This window comes from Falco punctatus (genome assembly GCF_963210335.1).
Source record: "Falco punctatus genome assembly, chromosome: 2".
Lineage (NCBI taxonomy): Eukaryota > Metazoa > Chordata > Aves > Falconiformes > Falconidae > Falco > Falco punctatus.
Genome location: NC_137581.1, coordinates 4,583,352 through 4,610,399, shown reverse-complemented (window position 1 = coordinate 4,610,399; position 27,048 = coordinate 4,583,352). Strand labels below are relative to the sequence as shown.

The following is a 27,048-nucleotide window of genomic DNA, read 5'->3' as shown; positions in this document are numbered from 1 at the left end:
CAAACAAACAAAAAAACAACCAACCAACCCAATAAAACCTCTTGCATCTAACACTTGAATGGGGCTAATCGGGGTCGTTTCAAAGAAGTCTTTGTGGGAATTCTAGGACTTTGGAAATAAAAATGTAAGTAGAACAGAATTTTAGATTGTCCTAGAATTTTCCATATTTTTGTACCTGTTCACTGAGTCAGTAGAGTAGAGTGGAAATAGAAATGTTACAAAGTTCGACTAAAATGAGTTAGGGTTGGCAAAGGATTAAAAGCAAAGCTGCATTTAATGCCCCTCAAGTAATGGCTTTATCACTTCAGTGCTATCCCTTTCATTTCTCTGAGAGCAGAGTTTGGGTGGTAGAAGAGGTGGAATAAAAGTCTGTAAAGTCCTGAAGAAAGAGAGCTGTTTTGTGTCTTTGTATTAAATGTTAACAACATTGTTAAATAAACTAAGAAATTTTTTTGTATCTCACACCAACCCTGTGTCGCAGTTCTCAGTCCTTTACTTTAGCAGGCAGCCAGCAATTCTGAGCTGATGTCCCTTGAGTTTTAGCACTCACTTCTGTAACAACAACAAAAGTCTGGTGAAGCCATTTTCATCATTTACTTAGATGTGAGAGTAAAAGGGCAGACCACTTGCAGAGTCCACCTGTAAGACAGAATTAGTCTGACACATCCCAGACTTAGGAACCCAGCTTTAGATTGCCGGGAGCTTAGTCCTGCTGGAGCTTTTACAGTTTCATATCTGCATGGTGGTGTTTTTGCCATGGGGCAATTTTTATTTTTTTTCTATATGATGAAGTTTCTTTACCTGTGCTCTTGGAGTCATATTGAGTGATCCTGCCCTGCTTAGCATGCTGGGATATGGTTTGGTTTCAAGGTATGTGAAAATTATAACCACTTTTGAATATTCTTTAAGAATGCCAGTCAAATTAGGGATGGTTTAATAGTGTTGTCAGCTATTGACATTGCTGAATAAATCAGGCATTCAGCATGTTACGTAACAAAGCAGTCTACTAGAATGTCTTTACTAGCCCCTTTTTATATATATGTATATATTTATGTAAATGTATGCATGGTTTTGTTAGGGATATGGAATAACAAAGCAGGCTACAGAGTGATGCTTTAGTTTCTGCACTGGGATTTGGAGAATCACTATTCATTGTTAAAACAGGCTGGGGGTTGGGGTTTTGCTGTTTTTTTTCAGTGTAAATCTTAAGTTGTTGGGAGTGTGGTCTTTGTTGTTTTTCGTAGACTCCGTTACAAACCCTGGCAGCTGGGCACAGTTAACCCACGGGCCGCCGGACTGTATGCAGCGCCTCTCAGTATTCTCGTGCTCTGAGCAGCAGGAAGCTCCAGAGGGAGAATTTGTTTTGTACTTATGAAGAGCTCCAGCAGATATCTTATGATGCTTCCAGGCAAATCAGTAGAGCAAAATTGATTTTGGTGAGATAGAAACAAACCCAGATGAGCCTTGAAGGTAGTGTTGAGGAGTGTTTTGTTTGGATCGACAAGTTTTAATAAAACTCTGTATTCAAGCTATGTGTAAGTGTTCTGGGGAACAGTTAGACTTCATAAGTATTCATTACTTTGAATGTAAAATACTAATTTTTGTCTGTACTACTCAAAATAGTTAAGTTCTTCAGTTCCTGAGTTAATTTTATTTTTCGTTCTTTCTGCTACTTTTTGGTTTTTTGCTTTTGTTTTGCCTTAATTTAGTCAATTTAAGGCTTGTTTATTTATTAGTGATTTTACTTTTACATTCTACTTCCAGTGGCTATGAACAGCAACTCCTTGTTGATCACCCAGATTTGTACCAGTCTTTTTTAACCTATATGTCAGGCTAAAATAAACTATGTAGACACACAGAAGTCAGATCTGACCTCTGCTTTACGGACTTTGCTTTTGCAGGCTCTTGGAAATGATGTTCAAGTAGGGCCTCTAATCTGACAAACCTTGGCTGCCTGTAGGTTTATATCTCTGCTTTCTGTTTTCCCTGGCCGCCTGTTTTTATTCCCTTTGAGGTTTATTTGTGAGACTTTTACCCTGTGGGCCTCATGGGCTCAAAGGAGACATGCAAATCAGTTCATTATGTAAGGCTCAATTCCTTAAGAAATGAGGCTAAAATCTGGACTTGAGTACGCTAGTAAAGGCGAAGTCCCAGGGAGGGGGAAAAAAGAAAGGTATGGATCACTTCAAAAATAGGTAAAAGGGATAAAAAGCAGGAAAGCAGGAAAGTGGCAGGTAGAAGCCTCCCAAAGCATGTTTTAGAAGCAGTACATGGTATAAAAATACGTATTTTTCAGAGGTCTCTTGCATCAGGTTTCTATTCTAGCAGCCCTCTGTGGCAGACTTATAACTAAGCAGGTGAATGTAAAACCAGCTAAAGGTTTGTGACTTACCAGGCTCACAGTGTGGTGGTGCGTAGTCCTTGCTGTGAAGAATTTTACCAAAGATACGATTCTTTAGTAGGCCTACTCACACTGCTATCAAAGAGCTGCTGAACAATAACCTAGCAGTTCTAGTTCTCATGAGTGTATTAGCAAGCTCCTTTTTTTTTTTTTTTTCTTTTTTAATTTTAATGACCAAATACAGGGTCATGGATAAGACACTCTTGTATGAAAAGCACATTCAAACAGTTTATTTCATTTTGGAATATAAGGTACCTTTCAAAATTAAAAGGCTTTATTGGAACAGGAAATTACCTGTAAATATTTACTTTCCAAACTTCTGCAAAAAAGATAGCTGACAACAGTAGCTGTTTTAGACTTGGTTCATGATTTTACTATAGCCCCCCCCCACCCCGGTCTGATTCCCTCCCTTTCTCTTAAAAAATGGTCTGCACAGTGACTTGGGTAATGAGTCAAGGGGCCAGCTACTGAGATTGCTAGAAATTGTTAGAAATTGTAGAACTTGTTAACCATCTCTCCTTTTAAACCCATAGCCAAAAAGTGAAAAACTGAATTTAGTCTTAAATTTGAAAAATATATTTTGGCATATATAAAAATCAGGATGCATCCAGAAGAATAAACCTCATACTAGAAACAGAACTTCAGAGGGTAGTACCTATTGGTGGTGTTCTCAGCTGAGGCTATAAAGGGCATGTTTGTGTATGTAGCTTTCCTGTAGTTTTAGCTCTTTTATTTATTCTCCTATATTGCATATTCATTTATTTCAAGAAAAATATCTGATAAGAGTTACATAAAATCAAGGACAAACAAAGTTTCACATGATTCTTCCTTATTTACTGTGTCTATTTTACTATATGAAGAGGCAGCAGTTATCTCAGATAAAGCAGTTGGTGGTTTGCTTTTTTTCCTAAAATGCCTTTTTATGTGTGTCTGCAGAATTTTATGGTACTTTACTACTGCTCCTTCCAACCAGGATAAACATTCAACGGACTAGTGGGACAGGATGGGGCAAAGCCTTCCCAAAAGGAAGTGAGGTGTTACTTACTTGGACTTGGGTATTGTTAAAACAATGCTGCTCCTACAGACTTTTAACTTTGGTGTAGGCTACATCTAGAATAGAGCTGTGGAGGCTTTTCTAGGAGTACTGTAGCCTCTCTTCCTTTTAGAGGCATGTATATTGCAAGTAGGAATATGATGAGGTCAATGTAAGAATGAAATCTTCAGCTCCTTTTTTGCAGGTGCCTTCTATGGGGAAAAACAATAAAATCAAACCTTGAAAGGACTGGGTATTTCTCTAAAATTAGTTTTGCATGCTGTTGTAATAAAGGTCAGCAAGTGGCACTTATGGCTAAAGTGACAAAGTTTTGGTGTTTTAAGTCCTTCACATTCATATGGCTTAACTGAAACTGTTGGCAGATATTTTCAAAATCCCAATGTGCTAATACAAAATAAGTATTTGAATACAAAGTTGTAAGTCAAATATTTCAAACATGAAATCTGAAAATACAACTGAAAGATGGCATGAAAGTCCATTTCAACAGTTTTCTGAAAGCTTCATGTCTTCAGGTGTTGAAAGTATTTTCTAATGTAGTCCTGATAGATTTCAGAATTTGGTATCTCAGGATATCCGAGGAAGGATTTCATCCCATATAAAAGCCACAAGTATTGTACCTGAAAAGAGAAATTCCAGAAAGGACCTTTATTTGTTTGTGAGAAGGACATGGTACTGGTACAGAAAATAAACATTATGTTCAAGTATTTGAGTGTTTTTAGACAATGCAATACAGCAGGGATTGTCTCTAGACCCTCTTGATAGAAAATTCTCATTTTTCTGCAATCTACTTCTTGCAAACAATGTTTTTTTTCACAAAGAAAGTTTCAACAGACCATGCAAGTGATACTTAGGAGTTAATGCTTTTCTTTGTATATTTAATGTTTTAATTCTGAACTGTACAAGCCAAGCCAACAGTGGAGCAGTTTGATCAGGTGAATCCAACGTGTGCACCTTCCTGTGGCTGTGTCAGGCCTGTCTTTGTAAATGACATGTAAATGACTGAACCAGCAGCTAAACCTCCATTCCTCAGCCAACAGCCTAGCAGTCTGTTTTGATAGCCACATCTATTTTAGCCATTGCAAGTAGGTATAGCATTGTGGGTTTTATGTTTTGGCGGTTTTTGGATAATTCTAGTTCAGGGTTTATTGCAAAGCTGAAAAATGGTAAAGTTAGAGACTATGTTCTTCGTGAGAACCATAAGAATATCTCAAGTTGGAATAGGCCCATCAGAATCATTGAGTCTAAAGAAGGGCACCTGAATACAGTTTAAGACCTTTTCCCCAACCCCCCACCCCTTTCCTGGAAAAAATCAGTATATTCTGTTTCAGAAATGAAGAGTGTTCTGGTTGACAGCATTCCTCACGCATAGCTTGTATTTTATGAAGCTTCCTAGATCACAGAAACGCTTATTTGAAGGGATTCTCTCTAGTCTCCCATGCAGTGCAGGACTATTGCACCCTCCGTAGGTCACCACGCGTGGCTTTGTCTAGCACAGTCCAAAACCTCTGCAGACTGACTGTAGCACTTCTCCAGTAACTTGTTTCAATGTTGCTGCAGCCCTTCTCTGAAGGTTTCCCTGGGGTTGCACCTATGAACATCCCTGGCCACAGCGTGTGGCCTTGCTGTTAGGTTGTCTGCCAATAAAAACAGTTACTCTGTCATCCTTGTAACTGCTCCTCAAGTAATGCTTGAATGCTCTTAAAACACCCCTTTCACCTCATTTCACATCAGCCTAGAGGATCGGTTCTCTGTCAACCTCCCCTCACAGATCAGGTACTCCAGGCCCTTCACCATCTTAGTAGTCCTCCGCTGACTGGATCCTCTGTTTTCTCCACATTGCTCTTGAACTGGGGGACTCCAGACCAGACATGTTCCAGATGCCACCTCACAAGCACTGAGTAGAGGGAGACACTAATGTCCCATGATGTGCTGACACCAATGTGCTGAGTTGTGTGGCTTGTTTTACTTGCAGAGAGAACAAACTATTGTGAACAAACTTACATCCAGGACACTGTTAAACACGCTGAGGAATATCAACTCCAGTACTGACACCAGCACACTCTGCATGTTATTGGCCATCAGCCAGATGCCAACCCGTCAATTACTACCTTCTGAGGTCAGTGGTTTGGCCAATTTTTATTCCATCTAACAATCTTTTTGCGTGACCCCTAGTTCTTTGACTTTGAACCAAGAATGCTGTGGGAGATGGTGTCAAAAGCCTTACTAAAGTGAAGGTATACTATGTATGCTGCTCCCCACTCATTCCACAGATGTTTGTTTTATTGTGGAAGACAATCAAGCTGGCCAAGTGTGGCTTGCCCTGGCTAAATCTGTGCTGACTGATTACCGTTGTTTTTACGTTGTTGGAAATGGATTCCAAGGCTAGATACTTCACCATCTTCCCAGTGACTGAGGTGCAACAAACCATCTTCTTGTTACCTGGCTTCTCTTCCTCCTCCTTAAGAGCAGGCATAGTATTAGCACATTTCCAGTTGTCAGGATCTCCTCCAGCTGCTGTAACTTCTCATAAATGATGGACAATGACTGCATCAGCCAACTCTACCTGCATTTTTAGATGACTCCCAGTAGAACAAATGGATTGGCATTCATTGAGCTTCTCAATGTTGGTCCTGCCCTGTGGCTCCCTTGCTATTTATTGCCTTCCTTCTGAAACCTTCCACAGAGGTTTGGGAGCAAATTTTTCTTGGGAAGACTGAAGGGAAAAAAAGATATGGAGTATCCCAACCCTTTCCATGTCATCCATCACTAGGTTGTCTCTCCCATCTGCCCATAGACCTGCATTTTCTGTGGACTTTTTTTTTTTTTTTTTTTTTTTGTGATTAGCGTATTTGTAACCTGTATGTCCCTAGTCTTAGTTCCAGTTGAGTCTCAGTTCCAGCTTAGCTTTGACCTTCCTGATTCTGTTCCTACATGTCTGTGCAAAGCTTTTACACTCCTCCCTTGCTGCCTGTCCCTCTTTTGCCTTCTTAAGTGCTCGCCTTTGTTCATAGGGAAGCTTCTTGTCTAGTCAGCAGGGAAAGGCTTTGTGTCAAAATTCCCAGTCTAACTACATGACAGCTTGTTCCTGCACATCAAAACATTACTGAGCTCTCAATAAGCTTTATTGAAAGATCACTTTTCCATGGGATACTTCTCCCATTTGTGCCAGCTTCTGAGGGAATTACTACTGACCTAGCAGTTTCCTAAATAAGCAAAAGTCCAAAGTCTGAACAGCTCTGCTATTTGCCTTCCTAGTCTTCCTCTGGACCCTGAACTCTTGTGAGAGCTACAACCCAAGTGCCCACATTCACTGCCCATATTTCCATGCTTGTAAGCAGGTCAAGTACAGGATTACCACCCGCTGGCTGTCCAGTATTTGAATTGGACTTGATTAGTGACAGTTTTCTAGGAACTTCTTGGATTCCCTTCACTCGCTATAAGAGTTTTGCTCTTGCCAGATGATGTCTGCATAGTTGAAAACCCCTAGGAGAACCAGGGTCAGGGGGTAGGAGACTTTATAGTGTTAGAAACCTAGCCAGATGCGCTAAGCTGGTACTTGTCCAGAAAAGAGCTTCTCATGTTATCACCCTCATGTCCACTGTCTTGTCACTAGCTCTTCCATTCATAGCTGCCATCTCCTTAGCACTCAAAGAGAAGCATTAGCTTGGTCCCCATCATTACTAATAGTATAATCATGCTTGGACAACTAACCCAAATTCCTTTGGCAGTAAAACAGAAGCAATCTTCGTTCCACCAGTATTTACTGCTTCTGTGTTCACGGTGCAGGATTTAGGCCTGCCTATGCTAAAAGTTTTAGACATTTGCTGACACCTACATTTACTACAGAAGTTAGCTGGTTTAATGATACTGGAGAATCACCTTCACCAAAATGTCAGTGAAGCCATTTGGAAAAATAAATCCTTAACTGCAGTTCCAAGATTATATCCATGGAAGACCATAAGCCACCAGTAGATTTGTTTATCCTGAAAGAAAACTTTCACTTCTTCCTCCTCTTGTGAAGGTGATAATCGATTTTCCTCTTGTTCTTAAGTGTCCTTTCTAAGAAAATTGTTTCAATGTTGACATAAAACAACAGCTATCAGGGTATCCATTGTGTACTGAATGGTCTAAGTCTCCTTGTCCTCATGGGTATTTGCTGTGGCCATAAATGAGATCATATTGCACTTTGCACAGGCAATTTGAAGTTTCATGGTATGCTAGTCCACAGTTCTGCATATGGTAGTTATTACAGCAAATCACAAAAAACCCTCAGAGACTCCTAAAATAATTCCCCAAAATAAGAACAAAGTAATTTAACAATCTGAGATGCTAATGCTGGGAAAAGTGAGACATCAGATTAGCATATCACTACCACTGCCAGTTTCTAGGAAGTCTGAAACAGTATTTGTGCTGACACATGGATTCTGAAAGTAAGTTTTACAACTAAATTTAAAATAGTGCTTTCTTCATCATTTGGTTCAATTTTGAAGGAAAAAATTCTATTCCAATTATTTTCTTATTCTCAAAAAAATTTTTTTCATGTTAAAATAAATAAAGAAAATTTTCATGTTAGATTTGTAGATCTACACTCCTGTATTCATCAATTCAGTTTTCAAATATAATTATCTCCTCTATAATTGCACCTCAGACACATTATATTTGTTTACAACTCTTGGTTTATAAGACAAGGGCTATATGTATCCATGAAGCGCCCTTGTTTTGTAATGAGATATTTATACTACCAGTGGACTGCTTGGCCCCTCGGGGGATCTGAGGTCTGTAATAAAGTGTTTTGTTACAGTAGTGACACTGCATAAGAAGTGAAATGTCCCGAGTATTTGTACCTGTACAACTACTTGGTCTGGAGTTCCTTTCCCTCATAAATTAAGAAGCAGCATTCAATACATTCTGTATGTATTTTCTACATGTTAATGAAGGATAAACTGCTGATTATGAATTTTCATAGAAATGTAACATTACTCCTTCATCACATTCTAAATTCCTCAACTCATGGTTCCATTTGAGTTAACGTCTGCTGATTTTCTTAGTCAAAATCACCCGAAGGCTTTCTGCAAAGCAGTTCTGCAGGATGCGTCTTGCTAAGTAGAACATGGTGTTTCAGAATGCCTCCTGTTTCTTTAGATCACTTGCCAAAATATTAAATCCCAAGTACTTAACTTAGAACTTGGAAAATCTCAAAATGGTTGTCAAGTTGAAATCAGTTAATATACCAGAAAGCTAAACCTGAATTCTGAGAAATACCATGTATTCTGTTAGGACCCAGCTGATGCTCATCAGCTTCGCCCAAGACATTTCTTGAGCTACTGACTGGAACAGTGCATAGGCTTTTATCAAGCTTATTCTATTGTTCAGCCATCCTGTTTGGATATCTAATGTAACAAAATTGCATTAATCTGAATTTTAGTTAAACTAAAAACTTTGTCTCCATTTTTGACTGACTGAGAGTCAATGCAAATAGAACATGCACCCAACATGAACTCAAACAAGAAAAAGTTATTTGTTATAACTGGAGCTCTTTGAGATGTTTCCTGTGTATGTTTTACATACTGTTGTACCTTTATCACTGTTGTACCTTCTAATAGGATTAACAGTCACGAGAGAATCTGGGATTAGCAGACGGCTTCTTTATATACGCTCTAAGCAGAAAGCTCGAGATTGGTAGGGACTAACTGTAAACTATCAACGGCATGAAGTATTACATGGAGCATTTTCAACTGCACACAACTAGAGGTTAAAATAAATAGCTTCCAAATTAAAACCATAATCTGAGTTAGAAAAAAAATCCAGTTATTAATATTCCTTATTCTTAAACTAAGAACAGATTGTACCAACAGTGACGGGGGGGGAAATATAAATGGAAACTGCCTAGTTTAGACACTATGGAGATAAAAAAGTTTTTGATATTTTAGAAGTAATGATTGAGAAAGCCTATTTTAAGCACTTGTTCTAATACCTGTGCATTGGGTTTTTTTAATTATTCATCCCCATGTTCTTGTATACTGTCACAAAGCCAGACAGAAACTGCAAGCTAACAAGTACGTTTCTCTTTCTGAGGTTAATCAGGCTAATATTTACTTTCAGGTAGCCTCTCCTCCTTTTTAATGTTCTGCTAGGATCTACAAGTGGGCCTTTGGTCAGTGAGAGATTTTGCAGCATACCTCAAACAGGCTGGATTTTAATACCAAGGCATAAAGCCCCCAAAAATAAGCAGCTTCAAAAGGATCATGCTCCAGAGTAAACAGCTGCTGGTTTATAACCAACTAGTTAACCCTAACCTAAACACTAACCTTTTTCCATTTAGAACTGTGTTGTTGCGGTTTTTTGGTAAGCACATTTTCTTGCTCAGAGTGTATCCCAAATGCACCTAGACTTTGACTGTGACATCTAAACTAAACAATTATATAACTGAATATGATTGTTTCTAAAAAGCTACTTGATCAAACCAGTAGATACTATTTTGTGAATAAAACTGGTGTTTAAAACTCAGGATTAGATGCTTAATTCACAAAGTGTTACAGGTGCTCTACATAGAGCATTAAACAAATTTAAAAATACACAGCCTACGTTTGCAAAATGAAACCATGATTCTGAATTACTTCTACACACGTTATAATTGACTATTTTCTGGATTTTATTTAAAGTGGAAAACGGGCAGGCTATCTAATAAAGAATACCTATTTCCTGATTTTTGAACCATGTACTAAGCAATACTTTTATGTATTTGAGAAAACGTTAACTTACCTAAGGATGGTGCTATCCAATATACTAGTGAGTAACTCAAAAATTTGTCGTAGAAACAATGTGCATGTAATGAAAAAGCCAGTGCTGGGTTAAATATTGCTCCTGTGAGATTTCCACCTGCAAAAAAATGTAAAAAAATATGAAATTAAACCATATTTCTTATTATTTATTTTAAATTAATATTGAAATGCACATACACGATACTACAAGCAACACATACCCTGCAATAAAATAAATTAGCAGAAACCATTTGAACAGGTAAACTCTTCTGAAGTTATTTACCCAATGATATGATTAACAGTTTGACAGTTTTCTAAAATGCTTTAATAAAATATCTAAAGTGTAAGGTATCTGAAGGAGGCTGTAACTTCCTTTATCTCTTTCTAGCAAATATTCTTTGAAGAGATGGTTTTGGCTAGTGTTGAATGTTTCCATTGATAAAACTATAAGCTGTTTTATGAATAGTCTGTATCGGGCTTTGAGAAGAGACAGAAATGACACACAAGTTAGTAAACACATACTGAGCTTTCATTACATCCCCATGTCACATGTAACAAACACGTATGCAAGATAATGGAAAAACCTGTGAAGCATTGTTCTTGCTAAGCTAAATTCTATACTTTCTTATTAGAACAATAATACTATTATATCTATTTATAGAACATAGAGATTTATCATATGGTAATAACTGTGGGGAAAGACTTCACAATCATTCTGTATGTTGTCTGTAGAAAAATAAAAGCAAACACCACTTGACTCTCTTGAAAAAGGGAAGCTTAAAGAAGCCAAGCGTCTTTCCTCACCTCTGACTTCAGATGTAAACAAAGTTGCCTAAACATTCTCTAAATAACTAGATCCAATCACATTACACTGTGGGGACTAAACTGTAATTACACTACAGATGAACCTGGAGGTGTTTTTAATTCTGATGTTTGTTGTTCTTCCCATTGCAATCCTGCAGAAAAAGCATTACTCATAGCAAAATTACCTGTATTTCTGTGCTATTAGTTACTAACCACCCCATATCCGTTTTAGCTATTAATCTATTCCCATAAAATATTACATAGTTGTATCTAGTTTCTTAAAGCTTATTGTTGATTTTTCCCAAATAAACTAGTATGAGCTTCGAACTTACCCTTTGTACAAATACCATGCTGCTGCAGACCCTCATTTGTTAGGAGCATGCAGTCATTTACTGTAAGTTTTAGTAAGGTCTTTGCCATTCTCTTCTTCTGTATTTCTCTTTTTGTATTCTCCTTATTATTTCTTTTACTGTTATTACAGTTTGGGAAGGTTTTAATGTCTGTGGAGCTACTCAGTTTACTCTGGTTTCACACTTGTTCTCAAGAGTGACTCAGATTTACTGTGCAGTTTGTTATTCTGGACACTGACACATTAACAGCTCCATGGTTGCCAGGAAGGCCATCTACAATAATTTACTTTGCTTTAATCTGTTTATGAAGTCACTGCTTCTGCTTTTATACCTACATAGACACATTTAAGAGTACAATTTCACTCTAAGGATGCAGTTGCTCTTTCTGAACATTAAACATTAGACAGTTTTAACTGCCGTATTTCTTCAATATTCATTACTAGCAACTACTGGAATATCAACGACAGGCCAGGGCCACTAGAATAATCTTATTTGAAAATATTGTTAAAACATCTCAGTCTGTGTACTAGAAAAGATAAATGGTTTTATGGCAAAATAAGTGTAACATCTTTGCTGTTGTACACATAAAAATTAAAAATGTGAAGTGATGTGTGCTCCACATAATGTGTGAGAAAGTAATTTTAACTTTTGAAATTACTAAAGGCAAAACCAAAATTAGGAAGAAACCCACAATTAAAAATACATATGTCATTTTTACCTTGATATGCTAGGCTCAGAAAAATTAATCAATTTCATACAATTCTGACTTCATTGTAATACTTCCTGTCAATGAAAAAGCCCTCAAAAGATGTATTTCCCCCCACCCCCAGTTAAATGTTTTCCCAGAGGAAACATCCAAAAATATTCTTAAAATATTCTTTACCAACATGTGTATGGTGTGCACCCTTAACTTCTGAATTGTTCTCTTAATATGCAAAGACATAATGGTTTTTTCCTTCTGTTTAGTATAAGGAACACTATGAATTCTGTATTGCAGCTTTTGTGTACAGTCTGTACTACTATAAAAATTTGGTCTGTGTAAGGATAAATATAAAAAAAAATATTTTTAACTATGAAAAAGTCAAAGAAAAACTAAAGGATAAGCGTGTAATTTTAAAAATACTGTATAATCTAATGTTATTTGTCAAAGTAAGTTGCATGGCACACCTAAGTACTCTTTATGGGGTGCACACAACAGTGACCTATCGACATTTATCTTTTCCAACAACTTTGCTTAGTCAACCATGTAAGTACAATTCAATGTTTTTGAGCCCTGTATGTGTACCAATACATTTAGACGGGTGTAAGCCATAGGGACATGGCTATCCTTCAAAATTGTCCCAAACCAAATTGGAGTAAGAGATATTCTTTACAGTCCCTTTTCGGACAGCAGTCATTCCTCTTACAGGATACAGCTTTCAAACTTGTAATAGAACCTAATTCACTGAATGAAATATGATGTACTATGTATGAGATGTATTTTCTAATGTTTCTGATTAATTTGTATCTGTAATAAGCATGGGTCCTGAAGTCAGACTTGATTTGTTTTTTAAAATCAGAGTGTAAAAAGAAATCATTAGCATGAATTTTATTTTGTAAATGTAATGCGCCTTTCTGAGTTCCCTGCTAGAACACTGTATCTATCCAATTGAAGTTTAAAAATCAGTATTCGTAAATTATTCTAAAGTATTTGATATTTTTGTCGGAAAAAGGAAGAATGTTAATGCTAGTTTAGGCAAACTGGTACTTTGCCTAAATTTGTGCTGGTTGCCTAGCCCTTTGGTGCTGGGTGAACAAGAAGGATCCGTTCCTCTTACAGAAGCACTCAAGTTCTTTATGAACAGTCCATGAAGAGGTGCGGAAGGTTTCCTGAGAGTGATCCAGCCCGGCTAAGCTAAGCATCTATCTTCAAAGCCTGTATGTAGACAAGAACTTGACCACTATCTGTAACATCTAATTTGGAAGCTGCTCTTCCTACTGCGTCTACAAAGCGCTGTTTCTCAGACTGGAAGTAGAACAGATGTGGCTGGGGCTATGCCATGAGACCCACAGGATATACTGTGGGTTGTATATATGCACCAGACACAGGTCATGGCCACCTACCAGACCACTCGCTGTTGTTTCAGCACGTGTCAGGAGGCTGTGGGAAGGGGGTCCCAAGCAGCCCTCAAAATGGAGGCGGCAGGAGAATGGAGGATATCCTGGGGAATGTTGGTGTGCAGATGCAGGCAAAGGGAAAGAGGTGGCAAGAAAGGTCTGAGAACCTCTGTGGTATCCTACATGTACCTACCTAGCCTTCCACTGAAAAAGAGATCTGTTAAGTGCAAGCATGTGACTTGATCACAGAAAGAAGTAGCAGCAGCCTGCTCCCACACTCTTTGTGTACTAGCTCAGTGATAGGAATCTTGGGGTTTGTGCTTTCTTCTACTTCATGAGGCTTCAGTCCACACCTTAGGAGTGCACAGTAAGCACCAGACTCGTGACTGCTGCAGGAGGAGCGTGGCACTTTCCACCTTTTCTTTTGAAAATGAATGTACAGCAAAGAGTGCAAACCTTAGGAAGCCTGGAGCAGAACGAACAAGAAAGAATTAGATTTTCCCCTATACTACTTAGGTTCAGAATCTGCTTTCTTGAATGCATATGTATTTTTATAGTAGACTCGATTCTGGATTAAAAGAAATGAGAAGAAAAATGTCCAGGTAGCACAGGGTATCACATGATACAGACAAACTGTGCACATGGAAGAGGCCTGGGCACAGCAGGTCTGATGTTTCCCAGAAGTACTCACAGATCGGTTGTACCGGATAGTCATAACAAGTCCAAGTTTACGACAAGGAAGGGGACTTGGTACACAACCCCCTCTCCTGCTAGAAAAAGATATGAGGCCAGCCTGGCCAACGACAATGGGCATGAATTCTTTGTATGAACTAGTGAAGAGAATGTGACACGTATTATTTTATATGACTACTTGCTAAGCAGGAAAAGAATGTTAAGAATCAGGAATCCAGGCTTGTAGAAGAGGGAGGATAATCTTTGGCTACACTTCTACTGAGCAATTCAGAAATATATTTAATGTGCTAAAATGCACTGACACCTTGCCTCTGCCTTCAAAAATTAATTTTAGAAAGTAGTTCACATTGCTAAGTTAATTCTCAAAACTCTCCATGGACTTTAAATCTTACAGAGTCTTAATTAGCTAATTTCAGCTAAACATAATGAGTAAAGTATTTTTTAATAAATACATCTGAAAATTTGACTGTACTGTATTCTACTATATGTTATTATGTTAGAAAGTATAATACAGTTAAACTTTTTGGACAAAACATCAATGACATCCCAGATGTTCGCAGATAAGAGGGTGATCTCCCTCTCCCATAAACGGATTTGATAATTTCCTAGATGACTTGCTGTGTGGTGGGTGCTGTAGCACAAGCAGGGAGTTCTGTAACCATCTCTCTCTCACGTCCCTGAACCCCAAACTACAGAAATCTCCTTCCCAGTACAACCTACTGCAGGGCAGGGCAGTCCTCAAGTGACATAACCACTCTGGCACTTCAACTGGGGACAACAGGGAGCATCAGCAGCCAGCAGAAGTTCAGACTGACTCCCTTCACCTCTTCCCTCCTACTGATCCAGAGAGGCTACGCAGGTGACAGCATCCCAGCTCTGGGAAGCATGAGGTGACAATCAGGCAGAAGCAAGGTCATGGACACACAGGGCATTACAGAAATGTAAGACTCTTGTAAATGCCATGATACAACCAGCACCTAGGTGTTTTTCTTTTTTCAAATTTGGTTTGATGAGGTATTATTTTACCATTTCTGCATGCATGCTAAAAATAACCATTCCTGCTTCTGATTTAACACAGTTAAATAAACTGCATTGATATGAATTATGCATTATTTAAATGAAGAACTTCCATATTACTGGTCTGGACCCTGCCCTTACACAGTCAGCATTTTTTTTTCTGATGCACAGTGGTGCTTTCTCACAATGCCACTTAAAGATCAGACAGCACATTGTATGAAATTTCTCACGCTATATAAACTCAGATTATGAAACCATCCTTCACTGAGATATTTTAACGGTGTTCTGTGATGCTCCTAACCATATTTATTTGTAGATCTGACATAATTTAAAATTTGTAACTCATTTCATTCTTAACCCCACAGCTGCCTGGAAGCTAACCAGGCAAACTTGACATGAACTCTGCATACCTAGGGCCAAAGACTTTTCTTGATGTATTTTTTGTAATCTAAGAAAAATAATTTTGTAACAACACTTTTAAGAAAATAAAAAAGCCTGTTACAACTTTCTTGCAGGAACAGAGAGGGTAAATAGAAAACAGACTAACCTGCATACACGAGCATGGTGATGAGAAGCGCAATCAAATGGACTTTGTATTTGGGATTAACACTTTCCACTCGCAGGATGGTCAGCTGGAAAACGACAGAAAAGAGCAGTTCTATGCAGAACGCCTGCGTCTCTGTAGTCTGCATGGGGTTGCTGCAGCCCTGTGAGAGTGCCTCAAAATGTGGCTCTGCCATCCCCAGGCTCCAGATAAAGTTCATAAACACTCTGGCAAGCACTGCAGCCACGAACTGAGCGGCAATCTTGAGTCCACCCATCTTGACCGATGTCCCACCGCCCCACATCGGCTGCAAGGTACCGCAGGGATTGCATGTGCTGCCGGTCAGAGTCAGGCCGTGCAGGACGGTGAAGCCGTAGGTGAAAGTGAGGGCGGCATGCGGCTTCGGCTCCACATTGCCGAGCAGGCAGAGTTCGTTAGTGCAGGCGCACACCTGGAAGGTGCTAAACATCTCCAAAAGGAAAGTGCAGAGGCGCGGGTGGGCGCGCAGCCGGCGGCGGGTTAGCCTCCTGCACAGCCCCACCGTTACCGTGATGCCGGCCATCAGCAGCAGCGAGGTCCCGGCCCCACCGGCGGCCATGGCGGGAGTTTCAGAGGCCGAAGGACTTGGAGGAGTTCACCCCGGTCCAGCCCCAACACCTACGGGGAAAAAGAAAGCGGGAGAGGGAGGGAAAATGACCACTCCTTCCCATCGAGGTAGGAGCCAGCTTCTGTGGGCACCTGCTCGCAGGCGGAGAGCTCGGACGCTCCCTCCGCCTCTCGGGGAGCAAAGGGCAGGAGAGCCCGGCCTGGCCGGGCTGAGGGCGGGGATCCCTCTCCCCTCCTGCCCCGCCGGGGAAGGGGTGAGGAGAGGGACGGCCTCCCCCTGCGGTGGAAAAGAGGCAGGGGGCGGGGAGAGGGGGGGAAGGGGGCTCTGCTGTCCCTCAGCCCCGCCGCGGCGGGCCGGACGCGCCTCCCGTCTCCCCTCAGCCTGAGAGAAGAGGGGAGAGCTCCCCGCTCCCGCCCACAGGGGTCAGCAGGCGAGCGAGATCCCCGGTCCGGCCGGTGGCGCGGCCCCTCCGCGGGCAGCCGAAGGCAGTGACAGGCAGAGCCCCGTCCCCGCGGCGGGCTGGGGCGGGGCGGGGCGGCGCGGCGCTGCTCCCCCCCCTCCCCCGCCGGGCGCTGGGCGGCCGCCGGCAGCGCGCGGGAGGCTGCGGGACCGCGCATGCGCGCCCGGCTCCCCGGCGGGAGGCGGGAACGGGGGGGCGCGAGGCGCTGCGGCCCTCGGCGCTGAGGTGAGGGGAGGGGAGGCGAGGCGAGGCGAGGCGAGGCGAGGCGAGGCGAGGCGAGGCGGGCTGGGGCAAACCCGGGCGGTGCTGGCGGCTGCCGCTGCCTCAGCCTGGCCGGAGGCTTGTGGAGCCGATTCCCTTGTTCTTGGGAACCCCGTTTACGCAAGGTGTGGGTTAATTCAGTCTCATGCTCCCACTCAGTCGCTGAGGGAAAGGCGTTTGACGGAGTGCCAGGAGTGGGCAGGTGGTGATTCTTGGGCTTCTCTAGCGTAAGGAATGCTAAAAATAGGTGTTAGCGTCATGCTGCTGAAGGTGGTAACATTGGCTTTCATAGCAGGCCACAAATGGCCTTGGGATGGTCCTGAAAAATAGGCATGGCCTCCTTTAGGATAGGTTTTTGCACCTAGTAGCTAAGAAGGGTGAGCCCTGCGTGAGGTAATCATTGTAAATGTTTCCTGTCCTAGTAGGTGGGGGCTGAGCTTTTCTCCAGTGTCTACCTGCAGTGCTATTTTGCAATTTTGTGTTTGGAACAGATTGCACCTCTTGCCACGAGTGTTTTCCTTGTGGGGAGAGACAAATAAAATCCATGGACTCTTGAGCACACAAATGATTGTGTATGCATCCTTTGAGGTAACGCCTTAGTTTTCACCCTGTGGAAAGAATAAATGCGTTTTGTGGTGCTTTTTCCTGCATTTCGTCCTCTCCTTCGCTGACTGGTGCTGCATTTTTTAGGAGTGCCAAAATCCTGGTTTTATGAACTGTAAAACTGAAGCGCTGCTGGCAGCAGTTACCACTGTGCTGCAGTTAAATGCACCTGCAAGAAGGGACAAATGCGGAGTGTTTCTAGGATCCAGTATTTTTGCCACAAGGTGGCATCAAAGATGAAGCTTCATCAAACCTCGCAGGAATGACTTTTGCCTGATCAAGGACTGTACAGTGCATTTCTTGCAAGGAGGCAATACATATATTGCTTCCAAGCAATAAAAGCAAACCCTTACTTTTAGTTGAAGGTCAGCCTACCATAAAAATCAAACGTAGAGAACACAGAATCATTTCTCTAGGATGGAGCAATGCGACAAGCTCTTCTTCATACCAGATGTCTCAATGGTCCTATTTTTCTGGAAAGGAGGAAGTTTGGGGTTAGGAGTATTTGGAAGGCTCAGCTTCCAAGAGGATAATAGGGATGTTTTTAACAGGAGGGGAAAGAAACCCAGCAGTTGAACAGCAATAATGTAAAGAGAAGAAAGGAGAAAATGGCAGAGTAGTTAATATTTGGATTTTATTGTTTGTGCAAGATCAGATATCAAGAAATGCAAGTGAAGAGAGGCAGGAGACATGAGTCCCGAAGCACCTTCGTGAAAACCCTGAACTGAAGCAATTCTTTTCTCAGCAATGATGTTCTGTAACTGTAATATGGAAGAAAAAAACCAGTTATATCCTTTGCATATTTAAGATTTTGGATGAAATTAAGGAATGTTCTGTTAGAAGTAAAGATCAAAATCAGAAAGCTGGCTTTTAATGCATGTCTATACAGGCTTCTCTTGGTTGTTTTTTTTTCCCCTCTGACCACAGCTTTCTGCACTCTGTTTTGAATTCACTGGTGACAATGTACACAATTATGGATGTGGTCAGCACTCACTTGGAGAAATTATCTTCCATGTTTCTTTCTTACAAGTGGTATTGTAGTTAGTTTTTGTTATACTTGTGTTAAAGTGATATCTGGAGCCTGTTGGTCCAGGAGCTCTCTGGCACATACTGAAAGTGGATGTCAGTTCTGAAGAGCTTATTTTACAGAGATAGAAAGCAGAAAATTCCTGGTGAGACTTTTATGTTTTATTTGGGAATAATCTGGGAATTTAGTATTGTGTTACTTCCTTTACTTACACAGCTAAACACAGCTATGCGTGTTGTTCCTATTCTTGCAGGTTGCCAGAGAACATAAAAATTATTGCCAGTCTGTTTCTGAGCCTCAGGCAGTTACTTGTGCTTAGGATCAGTCATGAATGTGTCATTTCAAAGCAGACTAATAAGGTGAATGTGTCAATTAACACCATGGTCTCAAGGCGGATCACTGAAGTGTAGTCTAGAATTGATTGCATTTCTTTTTGTTTGAAGTATAGTTGGTGCCAATGACATGAATAAGGGGTCAAACAAGTCATAATCTGTACAACCAGCTCCAAGTATTTTACTTTCCATGCAGCTGTTTTTTTGACCACCAGAGGGTAGCGTCATTCCAGACAATGGCTTTTGGTGTGCTCCTACAGCAGCTTTATTTTGTGTTTTGCCACGGATAGGTGAGAATACAGATCTTCCACATACCAGTGCAAGCGTTTAATTTTGTAATTTCTAAAAACGAATGTTCAAACCTGGAATGTCTTTCAAAATTAATTTTACAACATATAGCTTTTTGAAACTGAATAAGTTGGGCGCATCAGTTTCTTCTTCCTTGTGACATTGCTGGCTCTGTGTCTCATTCCAGCTTGTCCTGGTGTCTGTTCTGTCTTCTTCATGTGCCAGATTCTCTCATGCTCCTGCTTGCTCTGTACCAGGGGATCTCTAGTTCCCCTTTTCTCTGATACTCCCCACTTCATTTTTGCCTTGTTTCAGAGTTCCTCCGCATACTTTTCTCCCGTTTTCCCTTCCATGCATATTAGTGCTTGCATTTTCTTTCCTATTTGTGTGTGTTCCTACTTCCCTTCTGTGCCCAAGCCCTCATATTTCTTGCCTTTTCCATAGCAGTTATGCAGTTAACGGTTCTTAGCTCTCTGTATGGTTTCAGCGCCCTTCCTTCCTAAAATTCCCTGGTTTACTTCCTTTTCCTATGGGAGGCTGAGTCATTTGAAGGGTATCAATGTGCCAAGAAATCTTGGATGGGTTTTGCAAGGGTGAAATTGGGCATTATCATGCTGGAAGATGCTGGCAAACACTTCCAACCACTTTAATGTTAATGAACAATTGCAGAGGAACTGAGTCTGTAGTTCAGCTAATGTATCAGGGAATTCATGTGCCTCTCTTTTCTCTGTTGTGGTTTAGTTGGTTTTCTCCCAAATCAGTAGCTTTCCACTGACATTTAAAACTTCACTGGAAATCAATTAGATACAGAAACTAAAAGTAGTCATAGTGCCTCTAAAGAGGAAAAAACTTGTTGAGCGCAGGCCCTGGCAAGCTCAAGCACAGCTTTTCTTAGCAAGTGGCTGTGGAGGTTTAGGACGTTACCCCTTTCCGGCTGCTTGTCACAGCAGCTGAAGAATGGTGCCAGACTTTGCACCAGAAGGCACTTGGGAGCTCCGCTGTACCTATACTGCTATGTAGGCAGTAATCCTGGCACACGGGCACAGGAAAGAGCCAGGGATTATGACATTAGGGGAATTGCTCAGTACATGAGTAGGAACTTTTAGACAGTATATGCGTGATATTAGGGCAAGAGATGCCCCTTCGTCTGTGGGCTATTGCTGTAAGGACCTGGCGAGGATAGTAGCACAGATCAAAGTGCAAAAAAGGTACAGGCTCTTTAAAGCTCTGCCAATATCAGCAAATTAAACCACATCAGGGATGTTCCTGAGCACTGCAGCTCCGTTGTTTCTACTGATTCTTATTAATCCATCCATGGTTTTAGCCTGGGCCAATGAGCAGTTTCCCCAAATACTGCAGGACACGGTTTAGGAGATACATCCTTCTATACCCAATAGGTGGATTGGTGCTTTCATTGACTTTTTGAGGCTTTGATAGAATGGATGTTGGATGTCCTGTGCCAGTTGGCCTCCGGGGCAGAGTCTGCTCCCAGACTTGTTTAATTTACTAATGTGGTTGTAATCCCAGTGACTAGACCCAGCCACCGGCCTGAAAATTTGGATTTGCAAACCCTGTTGGGTTTAGGCAGCAGCAACTGAAGGGGGGTTACCCCCATCTGTTCCCCCACTCTGCTACCAAAGGTTACTGCCTTATACAGAAGGACCAGAAGGTTTATTTGATCTTCAGTCATGACTGGCCACCTGGCACAGTAAATAAGTTATACCGCTGATTCTTATTTTCTGATCATGTTGTTAGCTTTGATGGGAAACACTTTTTTCCTAAAAATCTAACAAGCAATGTTATTTTATGAGGTGAGTCATGGAGAAAGGAAGTCTCTAAACCACCTGGTGGTCATAATCTCTGACACAACAAGATATACACAAATTATTATAAATAAAATCACTATTCTATAATAATAGACACAGCTTTCAGTGTTACACAAAACCAGATATTTTGCTGTAGAAACCTACTTGTTACTACTGCAGTAGGGTATGTAGACTTAGAGAAAAATTTTAATACATCTGGAGCAAAAATAGATTAAATAAATGATCATTTGAAGACAGGTCCTGTTGGCAAAAGACCCTTGCATTAACTGATGCTTGATTTTTCTTATGAGTGCTATATTATTTCTCATTTCCCCCTGAGACCAAGATCCTGAATTCAAGTGATTCTGTCTGTCAGTTTTAAAACCAGAAGGTTCTAACTTTCCTGGTTTTGAAGACAAACTTGTAGGCACAATCCAAAAGGCTATAAGCTAAAACAAACAATAAGCTAAAGACAGAGAAAAAACTTCACATTTTTTAAAGGTTTTTGGGTTTTAAGCCCATTTCTGGTGTTTGGTGGGGTTTTTTTGTTCCCCTTTGGGTTATGAAATACAAGATCATGCTTAGCTTTGCCTTTCGTTAGCTGCCACAGCCCCATTTATGTTAGTAAAGTGACACTTGCTAACAAAAATTGCACAGTGTGCAGCCCTTCATCTTTTGTTCACATTGTGTTACTTTCCATCTGTTTGAAGCTTGTTCCAGAATTAAACTGCTTGCCTTAAAATATGGTCCTATATTGAACAGGGAGTGAATGTGAAGTGAATATTTGAATATTAAGTGAATGTTTATTGTCTCAATATATCTGTTGCACCCAACTTCCAAAATATTTTTCCAAATTCCAGGTCTGCAAAAATGAGTCAGGCCTTTAGGGTAGTATGTCTCCTCACTGGTGATGCACCTCCTAAAGCAGTATTGCCTGCCCTAACTCATCATCTCCTGCGATCACTACTTTGCACCTTGCTATATATGCATTTAAAGGTAGGTAGCGTGCCTACTCACACAGCCTCAAAAGTCTAATTGCTAGTGGTATTTCTTCAGGTATTACAGTACTCTGCATATCCCCTTTTCTATTTCCTCTGAAATAGCTTGCTACTCCTGCAAGGGTGCCATCAGTTTGAAATAATATTTTAATATTAAAAAATAAGTTATACCTGTTAGAAATGTAAAGATGTCCTGAAGGAGATAAGTGCACAATTATTTTAGTTGCTTATAAACACCTTAATTATGTAAGGTAACTTCCAACCATATTTCTAAGAATTGTACATGCTGAAAAATCAGAAGGCCCCGAGGTGAAGTGACTAGTTTTTGAGTGTATTTACAACTGTCTCAGAAACAACAAACTGAATTCCCTGCTTCTGTTTATTATGCATAGTGCCATATATCAACAAAAATTATTATTGCTCTCTTATCTTTTTACCTGTGGGTGTTTCTGAGAAAAATAATTGCATAAGAGCAAAGCCCAATATTCAGTGGAACTTGTATAAGAGACACATTACTGAATTCCAGTTGCTGTTGCTGGTAATTAGCTTTCTCTGACTCTATAAAGTGCTACAGAAGAAAACCAACAAATAAATTGCCACTGTGATTTAGAGTGGCTCAAATTAGTGTTTTTGTACAAATCTGGTTTTAAGGCTAGAAAGAAGGTTAAGAGGGACTGTATTGTCTCATGTAGCACTAAAATATATTTAAATATGTATTTGTGTTTTGCTGGGCTGAGTTGGAGATTTGGAGTCTAGCAGTCTGTCAGCATGCTGTCTGACTTTTAGCAAAACAAAGTCTGAAAACTTTTCAACCTGGTTCATGCTCATTTTTGACTTTGTCCTTCATGGATCTGGGTTGTGAGCAGCAGTACTATGTGAGCAGGAGGGCTGCTAGCAGTGTTTCCTTTTGCACTTGCTACCAAAGCAGTATTTTGGCCCAGGAAAAACAGTTCTTGAATTCAAGTTTAATTGTAGGTAAACTGCATATTTGGGTATAAATTATCTCACTAATGTCACTGCCAAGTGCCCTTCTGAACCTGCTATCAGACATCACATTCTCTTGACAAGTATGAAAGCATTTATCAAAAAATGTACGTTAGCAAGTGTGCCAAAAACTTCTTTGTGGGAAAGAAGTGGGTTCTTTTGTTCTCCCTCTCTCATTTGTTAGTGATAATGACTCATGTGTTGCTTATAGCCTCAAAAATACAATAGCAGTAGTTCAGAAAACAAATGGGAGCTCTGCTTCTCTTTATGAACAGGTGATGAAAGATTTTAAGGGAAGAAATGAGGCAGCCCGTCTTAGAAAGGCTTGAATTGGACAGTTGCAGCAGCAAGCTTGACCAAAGGTGAGTGAAAAAACAGATAGAAAGTGAACAATCAGAACTTTTAGTTGGCTCTGATAATGTCTGCTTCTGGTGCCAAAGGCACATGACTGTGGAAAAGGAACATGACTGTGGAAAAGGAACATGACTGTGGAAAAGGAATGTGACTGATTTATGCCTGGTTTTATATTTACATGTTTACTTTGAGCTGTATTAGGCCTGTGTCATTTTCGTTTCTTTCTGAGAGAACATTTTGTAAGCTCGTCCTTGCTGGAGTCCCTGTTGATAAGGTGCATTTGTTCATTGTATGCTTCTGACGCCAGAAGCTGAAGCAAAGGAAAACTTCAGCATTAGACAGGAAGATCAATTTGAGTGAGTGGCTCCCTGTGGCAGAAGTTTATGTTAGGGAAGTTGTTGCTTCTAGCGCTAGGAGACATCTCATGCCTGTTTATCATTGTATTCACATAATTGCTTTGAAAGTTTAATAAGATTAAAGCTTTAATAACATGACTGTGTTTCTTTCATTTCACTCAAGCAGATAAAGTGCGTTTTCTATGGGGGGTTACCAAATCTTTTGGGGTTTTATATTTTATATTTTAATATATAAATTTTTTTCAGTGTAAGAAGAGGTGTTGAATGGACTACTTCTATACAGTAGTCTTAATTCAATTGTGAGAGATGAGGTAATATGGTAGCAAAGCATGTATTGTTAGTCAAGAGAGGTGCAGTCTAATCTTTTTGCATAATTATCTGTGGTGTTTTGATTTGATTCCTGCTCTGTTTGTCTGCATCCTTCTACTTGTCAATTTACAATGTAAACACTTGAGTGTATGGATCATCACTGCAGTGTGGCATGCAGTCAGATCTCAGATGGGATCTCTAGCCCTAATGTAATACAAAGAACTAGTAATAACAATGATCTTGGAATATTACCCGAACATTAAAAGCACATTGCACAGCAGTTACAAGATGCAGTAAAAACATTACTCATTTTACTGGGTAGTAAATCAACAGATAGTTAAATGCCTTGCCTGAGATGACAGGAAGGCTGTGGATTATGTGGAGCAGCATCTAGGCTTTTTGACCTGGAGTTTGTACCATGATCACAAGATCAAAGTATGGACGAACACCCCCCCACCCCAAGACACTCCTTCCAGACACTTCAAGTTATTGGTAAACCTGAGAATGGTGATATCAGAAAGCACAGCACAAGTCATGTATGGTGAGCATGCAGTCTGCACTCAGGTGACTGGCTATGATTTTGTTAATTGTTCTTTACCTTTAGCTGCTGCTCCTTGGGTATTCTTGGCCTAAAAAGTGAGTGATGGCATTGCTATTTGCTGTGGATGCGCTGGGCCCAAGCTGAATCATCTGGAGCTTTGAAAGTTTTTGTGAGGTTGAGGTGAGGGCACTGAGTATCAAGAAATTTTCTTTCCTCAGTAGTATGTTAGGCATCATCCTTCAAGACAGTAACAGGAAACTTGAAGGGGAACATTGAGACACCAGATCTTTGAAACAACTTCTTTGTCAAGCCTGCCACTTCTCAATTATTCTGTTTCTACCTTTGTATGAGTTGTAGCCTGTTGAGAGGTGCCATGTAAAAGTCTCTGAAGCCTGAACTTCCATGTCACCTTTAAACAAAATTGGTCTGGGGTCAGATTCAGCCAGCACCTAACTACAGACAATTGCTAATTTTCTGTAATGCCACTAGTTTCCCAGAATTGAAGCTTTTGTTATAAACACCCATTTTCTCCCACCTTCTCCAATTTCTAGCCCTCAGGATTTCGGAGAAAAATTCAGTATGTGGCTGAAATGAGTTTTCAGAAACCTTGGGGAAAATAGTTCTGAGAAACACGAACAGATGCCTTTCTTCTCAGTGGGTAACATTTCTGAACCTAACAAATGAGACCAGTTCATTTTAGCTAGAATACCATTGAGGAATTGGCCTAAAGTGCCATCACAATTTCCCAGGCTGCCTAGTGGCCAAGTAACTGAACAATGACAGTTCTAAAGTTGATAGAAAATCTTTGATGTAAAAAGCAACAGCAGCAATAACAACTGTGCTGCTTAGATAAACACGTTTTTTATTAGATCTATGTGGTTATAAGCTTGTCAAGGGTTTATAGCAAAGCCAGAGAGCAGTAATACAATACAAACAAAACATGTGAAAACAATAAATGAACAATATTTTCAGTGCTAATTTTCAGGCAAGACAGAATCTGCTCATTAAATTTACTGATGACATAAAATTGGAAAACGATGTCAAAACAAAGAACTGGAACATCATATAGGAAGCACTGCATAAGCTTGAGGATTGGCGTAATAGAAATCAGGTGACGTTTGATAGTGCAAGCCGCAAAGTCATGTACTGGCGACTAAGGCAAAAAATGTTGATAGGAAAGAGGAGCTTTGCAGAAAGAGTACACAGTGAAACATCTGAATGCAGCTACAGGACCGGTAGTAAGATGTGTCCAGATGAAGGTATATGAAAGCTTAAAATGTCTCTGGTTGCTGTTTCAGGATGCGTGGAGCAAGCCAATGCTCCGCAGAGAGATGACCGGTTTATTGTAAAAGACAATGTTGACACAAGAACAAACGGAAAGACGTAAGCGTAACATGCAAAGTAGAAGATTTCTAAGCAAAAAACTAACCACACATTTTAAGCTTTGATTCCCATGCTTCTAGTAGCAGAGAACACAAATTTATGAGTCAAAGCTTTGTTTCCAATCATGTTATCAGTTACGTTCCTACAATCACAGCTAAAAAATGTGCACGCTCATTTACTGTCAGTAGTATTTTTCCCTGCTAAAATGTAACAACCTCCAAGAAACCTGGGAAGCAGCCTTAAAGAAAAGCCAAAGTTACCAATTGTATCTGAGTTCACTAGGCTGTGCCAGAGCAAAACTGACCCTGCATAATTTGTCTAAACAATAAATATAAACAGGAAGAGTGGATTTGAATGAAGCTGAGGATCACAAGATCTCAGAAATGCCATGACTCCTAGTCTGCTCTTGGCAGAATCTTCAGCCCAACCCCCGAAAAGTAAAATCAGACCCAGCCAGGATATGAGAAAACTGACTTGCACGTTAGATCAAAATTGAAACTGAGGGTCAGCAAAGGGAGAGAGATGTACATCTTCATTCATATGTAAATATACCTTAGAAAGACAGAGCCTGTGCTTTTTTTGATGAGCTAGGGCTTGAAAGAAATCATGGTTATGTAGGATTCTGCATCAGTGTTTGCAGAAGCGCTCACTCCAGACCAAGTCCACAGCCTCAAACTGGTAAACCACCAATAACAAGGATAATAAATGCTTAAGATTCCAAGACACAGACTTAAAATGAACCAAAGGACTAGACTTGGTAATACTACATGGAAAATGAATCCTGCTGCTTCTGGTGAAGAGAGAGTGGAGAAAAAAATTAAAATAAGGTAACCTTTTGTACGCTAAAGGATGCAATGCATTCAAAACATATTTAAAACATATTCAAAACATAATAATTAGCAGCATGGATCCCCTTGGGTGAGGTATTCAGCAAGCGCATGTGAAAACCTAATTCCCTTGCTTAGTGTTTACGATCTGCAATGAATCTAATGAACTGATGTCAAGAGTCAGTACACTGT

At 40.4% G+C, this 27,048-nt stretch overlaps 1 protein-coding gene across 1 annotated transcript; it reads right to left on the bottom strand.

Moving 5' to 3' along the window:
* Position 1: 1 nt before the first annotated feature.
* Positions 2-16,937, bottom strand: AQP11 (aquaporin 11). The gene is made up of 3 exons (XM_080374835.1): positions 15,725-16,937; positions 10,218-10,334; positions 2-4,072 (listed from the first exon to the last, which is right to left on the bottom strand). The coding sequence occupies exons 1-3, from the start codon at positions 16,317-16,319 to the stop codon at positions 4,020-4,022; spliced, it is 765 nt and encodes a 254-aa protein (XP_080230961.1). The 5' UTR covers positions 16,320-16,937; the 3' UTR covers positions 2-4,019.
* Between the last annotated feature and the right edge of the window lie 10,111 nt (positions 16,938-27,048).

Coding starts and splice junctions, on each gene's coding strand:
- AQP11 (XM_080374835.1), bottom strand. CDS start 16,319: ATGGCCGCCGGTGGGGCCGGGACCTCGCTGCTGCTGATGGCCGGCATC. Junction 10,335..15,724: donor CACCATGCTCGTGTATGCAG/GTTAGTCTGTTT, acceptor ATTTTTTTGCAG/GTGGAAATCTCACAGGAGCA. Junction 4,073..10,217: donor TTGGATAGCACCATCCTTAG/GTAAGTTAACGT, acceptor TTCTCTTTTCAG/GTACAATACTTGTGGCTTTT.